The sequence below is a fragment of the Nicotiana tabacum genome, chromosome 14, assembly GCF_000715075.1.
Source record: "Nicotiana tabacum cultivar K326 chromosome 14, ASM71507v2, whole genome shotgun sequence".
NCBI lineage: Eukaryota > Viridiplantae > Streptophyta > Magnoliopsida > Solanales > Solanaceae > Nicotiana > Nicotiana tabacum.
This window is the reverse complement of record NC_134093.1, coordinates 67,885,351-67,891,846: the sequence shown is the minus strand read 5'-3', so window position 1 is coordinate 67,891,846 and position 6,496 is coordinate 67,885,351. Positions and strand designations below refer to the sequence as shown.

The 6,496-nt window shown below is 37.5% G+C and overlaps 1 protein-coding gene across 1 annotated transcript; it reads left to right on the top strand.

The window, feature by feature from the left end:
- The first annotated feature begins 973 nt into the window (after positions 1–973).
- Positions 974–3,303, top strand: LOC142168973 (uncharacterized). Its single transcript, XM_075230160.1, has 5 exons — positions 974–1,210; positions 1,443–1,736; positions 1,900–2,071; positions 2,227–2,278; positions 2,373–3,303. Exons 1-5 carry the CDS (start codon positions 974–976, stop codon positions 3,301–3,303), a joined length of 1,686 nt encoding a protein of 561 aa, XP_075086261.1.
- Positions 3,304–6,496: the final 3,193 nt, after the last annotated feature.

The window sequence follows — 6,496 nt, the reverse complement described above, 5'->3', positions numbered from 1 at the left end:
TACAGCACGTGCAAAGGAGAAAGTTGATTATGTAGAAGTTCTGGATCCCCAATCATTTCCTCCATTACAATGAAGATAGTAACATGGAATGTGAGGGGGGTGAATAAGGTGTATAAGCAAAAGGAATTGGGGCAGCTTATTAAGGTGAATAAGGTTGATATTTTGGCAATAGTTGAACATAGAGTTCAGGAACAGTATGCACTACCTATAGTCAAGAAAATAGCTAAGACATGAAAATGGTGTAACAATTATCAAAGTAATGGGAAAGGGAGAATTTGGGTACTGTGGGACCCAATCCAATATGACTTCGGTCATATTGCTAATAGTGCACAATGTATACATGGGATGGTGAAAACAACTCATGTGGAGTTTAGCTTAACTGCAGTTTATGGGCTACATACTATCAATGATAGAAAGGCACTATGGATATGCAAAAATGCAATAGGGACCATGGCTACTGATGGGAGATTTCAATGCTATAATTAGCATTGATGACAAATTGAATGAGAACCCAGTCAAAGAATCAGAAATCAGAGAGTTCATGCAGGATGCCTCTATTACTGAACTCAAAACAATTGGTCGAGACTTCACTTGGAAAAATAACTAGGTGTATAGTAGAATAGATAGGGCCTTAGGGAATCCGGAATGGATGCACAACTGGCCACAGATTGAAGCCACCATTCTTGATCCCTTATTTTCAGATCATTCTCCACTCTGTGTCAATATAGGCACAAGGCAAAGGACGAGGGCAAAGCCTTTTAAATTTTACAATTGCCTGGCAGACCATCAGGAATTCTCAATGAGAGTAGAGAAACATTGGGGAGGTGTAGGACAAAGTATGACACTACAACGGGTATAGAAGCAATTGCAAGCAGTGAAACAAGGAATGAAACAGTTATCTCAAGGCCAATATAATGGACTAGCAGAAAAAGTTAACAGAGCAAGGAAATAACTGCACAACCTACAAGAACAAATGAGAACCTACAACCAGCATTGTCAGTTATTTAAAGAAGAGAAAAGCCTAAAGCAGCAACTAGAGAAATGGTCTACAATAGAGGAAGGCATAGCTAGGCAGAAGTCAAGAGTACAATGGCTAAAACTGAGTGACTCGAATATAGCTTTCTTCCATGCCTGTGTTAAAAATAGAGAAGCTCAGAACTCTATAAGCAGCCTTATGACAGCAGATGGGGAGATTTTGCAGAGAAAGGAAGTAATAGAAAAAGAGATACTAGGGTTTTATAAATAACTGTTAGGGAGTGAAAGGAACCAATTACCTTGTATTGATCCCATAGTAATGAAAGAAGGTGAGGTGCTCAACAAGGAGCATCATCTTCTATTAATTGCTCATGTGACCAAGGAAGAGATTGTCGTAGTAGTTCAGGTGATTGATAGCCATAAAGTACCTGGTTATGATGGGTTTAATTCTTTGTTTTTTTAAAAAGGCTTGGCATATTAAAGGCAATGATCTTACCAATGTTGTCTTGGACTTCTTTGAAACAGGTGAAATGCACAGGACAGTAAATTGCACTATTGTAACACTTATCCCAAAGGTGAAACGCCCCTCGACAGTGAAAGAATACATGCCTATCTCATGTTGCACAGTATTATACAAGATCATCTCCAAAGTTATTATCAGCAGGCTACAGAAGGTGATGGATCACTTAGTGGACCACAGTCAGGGAGCCTTTGTACCTGGGAGAGTCATCACAGATAACATAATCCTTAGCCATGAACTGGTAAAAAGATACAATAGGAGTGGAATATCCCCAAGGTGCATGCTAAAGATAGACATATAAAAGGCATATGATACTTTGGAATGGTCCTTCTTAGAACATATATTGACTGAGCTAAACTTCCCATCCACTTTTATTAAGTGGATTATGATATGTCTTAGTACAGTCACCTACTCAATCAACATTAATGACTGTCCAACCAAGGCTTTTGAAGCAAAAAAATGGGTTGAGGCAGGGTGACCCAATGTCCCTATTTCTATTTGTGCTAGCAATAGATTACTTGAGTAGATTGCTGAAAAGATTGAAGAATGAAGCTAAGTTCAAATACCATCCTAGGTGTAAGTAGCTACAGGTGGTGTAGCTAGGCTTTGCTGATGATTTCTGTAGAGGGGACTTAAGCTCTGTTAAATGCATATTTGCTTGTTTTAAAGCAATTCTCACAAGCCTCTGGCCTGGTTGCTAATATAAGTAAAAGTTTATTATACTTTGGTAGGGTTAATACAACAGTACAACAATAAATCATTGATCTACTGGGTTCTTAAAAGGTGAATTGTCAATAAGATACCTAGGTATTCCCTTAAGTACCAAGAGACTCTCCCTAGTACTGTGTCAACCTCTATTGGACAAAATGCTCAGCAGGATTACATCATGCACAACTAAATACCTATCTTGTGTAGGAAGAACACAGCTGTTGAGGAGGGTTTTATTCTCCATTCAGATATTTTGGTCACAGATTTTTGTCCCCCCAAAGAAGCTAATACTGCTGATAGAAAGAATTTGTAAGATATTCCTATGCACTGGAGGAACTGAGCTGTCAAAGAAGGCCCTTTTAGCAAGGGAAAAGTTTTGTTTCCCACTTACTATTGGAGGCTTAAACCTGCTCAACATTTCACTTTGGAACAAAGATGCTATTTGCAAACTAATGTGGAACTTGTATCGCAAAAAAGACAAATTATGGGCCCAATGGATCCATACATACTATAGTAAGGGGAAACCAATATGGGAAACCACATTTAATCAAGCATCATGGATGGTAAGCAAGATTTTCAAGGCAAAAGGTCCTCTGATGAATGCAGGTTACACTGAACAAGACATGCAGGAATTAGAATCTTTCTCTATCAAAGCAATGTACAAGAAACTGCTAGGGGAACATCCTAAGGTGGAGTGGAGAAGATTAGTGTGCAACAACAAAGAATCTCCAAGATGGATCTTCAACATGAGATTGATTGTGCATGGCAGATTATACACTAAGGATAGTCTGGCCAATTGGGGACTGATCGAGGACCAGACCTGTCCACTATGCAATGAAACACCAGAGACCATCAATCACTTATTCTTCCAGTGTCCAACATCTGCAGCTATATGGAATAAAATTCTCCAGTGGAAAGGTATAGGAAGGCAAGCACAACCATGGGAGGAGGAGCTTCAATGGGCCATAGTTTATCACAATGGGAAGAGCACCAATGCTGAGGTATACAGGATGAGCTTGCAGGTTGCTTATACAATGTATGGCAAGAGAGAAACGATAGAACTTTTCGACAAGAAGAGAGACCAACATGCATCATTGTGAAGCTGATCATACAAGACATTTTTGTACAAGGGTATTCATACCCTAAAATAGCTAGGAAGCTACTAGATTTTAATTGTTACCCATGTTAAGGGATGTATGTCATGGCATAGGTAGGAGAATTGGAGTCTCTGGGGGCCTATATTGTTGGGGCCAATGCCCAGTGGTTATGGGATAGTTTTCTATTTATAGCATTGTAAATATTTACAAGTGGTAATAAAATTCGTTTAATTACAAAAAAAAAGAGTTATGAAAATATTTTTCTTCCTTTTGGTAAGAAAATTATTTTCCTCACTTGGATGAAAATAAATTCATGAGAAAAACCAACCAAATATGGGAAAATTAAAAAATATTTTCTAGAAAATGTTATTCCTCCATACCAAATACACCCTAAAGCTCGATTTTAGACTGAATTAATTGTAGAAATTTGTCACAACCCAAACCGATAGGCCACGACGGGCACCCGGTACCTTACTCAACCGAGTACCAATGTAACGTATCTTTCTTATTACATCATCATAGGGAAGTGGGCCAGAAGGGGCGTCATGAGATAAACAGAGTAAACATGAGGGAATCAAGAATATAGGAATCTCTAATATTTCTATGAATAGAGTTATTTATGGAAATTATGCAGTTGCTCGTTTCGTTTGTATTGTATTGATCATGCCAAAAAGGAAGAAGGGATAGCCTTAACATACCTTAACCGGTTCTCTTGACAATCCCTCTAATACACGATAATCGATAAAACACGTGACGACAAGATCGGAGTAGGGAAAAATATGTATGTTATTCTTGAGAAAGATTGCACCATACTCTCTTAGAATCGCAAAACCCCATTGCTATTACGTAGTATAGTTTCGTATGAAATATTTTTGCTTAAGACCATTACCTTGCTGAATTTGTAATCCATCTCTCTTAATGAATTTGATCACAATATTGAATAACTTTTCTTGATGAAGCTATCCGTCACTTTGAAGATGTAAATGTCTTTATTTTTGTGAATTAAATAAGTCTTTTGATAACATTCTTCAACCCAAAGAGATAAGGTGCTCATCTCTTGAAGTGTTGCCACCTTGCAAGGTGATTCAAGAGTCACTTAATGGATTTCCATGTTGCTGCCATGTTGGGGATGGTGTTACCCTTAATCTTATTCACCAAACACCTTAATTACATGGTAACCCTCCACTAAAAATTAATAATTAACCACTTACCCACATAATTAAGAATTATCTCAAATTACTTAAAATACTACTTACTTTTAACACACTTTATATACCTTACTATCATGGTCATGTGGTACCTTGTATGACACTAGTCCATAAATACGGGGTATTATAGCTTGGACCGTATTTTATTTCAAAATGTCAAACTTTGCCGAAACTCATTTTCTTCGATTCGCTTACCCTTTTCACCTTCACGAATTTACTTATCACTTACTTCAAATAGCATGACACTAATAATCTCAAAAATAATCTCATTCTCGAGCTTGCGTCGATTAACTTACGATGAAACTTTAACGTACGAAAATGCGAGATGTAACATCTCATTTCCGAGCTTCTATAAATTTACTTACGGCGTATTTTCACGTACGAAAATATGGGTGTAACATCATTCCCCCCTTTGGAACATTCATCCTTGAATGTTGACTGATGCACATATCATTTTCATAACTTATGTATTCTGAATACTTTAGTACTCTCCTTGTCATCTAGGTAACGGTTCTATAAATAATTCCAAAGGCTAGGGCATTCCCCCCCTTTAGAACTTTTTATCACACCACGACTTGTGGTCGGAATCCTTCCAATCTCATAACTGTTGCTACCTTCTATCATGCAGCCTGTACGACTCTGACCTTGTAAATGCGGTTATGCGACTCTTCTCTCCTTGTTCCTCTAGCTTTTAGCCAATCTCTAGGACTCACTTTGGGAACATACACAGAATTATGACAAGTTTTCCCCTGGGTGTCATAGGTATACTGAAGTTCTTTGCTCGGTACTTTGTTGAACTTACAGATATTGCTATATCTTATTTCTTAGACCCAGTTATCCATTTGTATGACTTTACTGCATCTAGGTAGGTCAAACTATACCATAACTCTTACTTTGATTTATCGTTACTGAGGACTGCTACCAAATTCCAGGTTACTTTCGTTGCTTATCCCATATGTATAAATCTAAGTCCTTTAATGATTTCTCATTACTGTTCATCTTAAGACCCCGAAAAATTTTGAAGTACTTCAGTGCTATTAAGAAAGTCGATGTGCGCTAATTATTTTATTTTGTGTGTAGACAAGGACTATTATATGAATGATATCAATTAATCATTATAATATATGTATGAGGTGCATTAAGAATGGTTTATGATCTAAGAAGCGCCCCAAGGCTAAGTCAAGTTGAAATTTTTATGATGGAATAAAATTTCAAGTGAGTTCGCATAAGACCTAAATTCAAACGATTATACCTCTCTTGATATGAAGGGTTATATAGTGTATTACCTATCAAACTAAATAGCTTTGAGTCTAGTTTCCAATGCTTTAAACCGTTTATAATTTGGATATTCCTACAAGAAGTTATGACCAAATTACCAAAGACTGCCATGATGCAATTTTGCGACCACAAACGGGTCGCAGAATGGACCAGAACAGCCCAGTTCTGGGCACCAATTTGTGCGACCATTGTGCGACCCGAACATCAATTGTGCGGTCCATTGTGCGACCGCATAGCTGAGTTCGGAGGGTTAATTTTCCTCTTTTCATAACCCGATCCCATTTTGATAAATAGGCTTTGGGGCTTATTTTGGGGTATTTTTCTGAGGGTTTTAGAGAGAGGTCAGAGTATTTTAGAGAGAGAAGGAGGGAACCTAACATTATAATCATCCATTCTTGCACCAATCTTCAAGAATCAAGGAAGCTAATCACAAGATCTTCATCTAAGAGGTAAGGTTCCATACCCTAGTTTCCAATTTCGAATTTTGGTAAAAGATGGTTGATTTGGAGTATGATTCTTGGGTATATGAGTATTATATATATACATTCTTATACTAATAAGGTTTGTGGGAAGATTGTTGAGCTCAAATAAGTAAAGATTGGGTTGTGGAGTGAAGAAAATCTTGTGGAAGAATGTAGTTAGATTTGCACACCTAGTATTTGATAAAATGCTCAAATGAGTTGAGATCATGAATATCTTCCTAATAATGG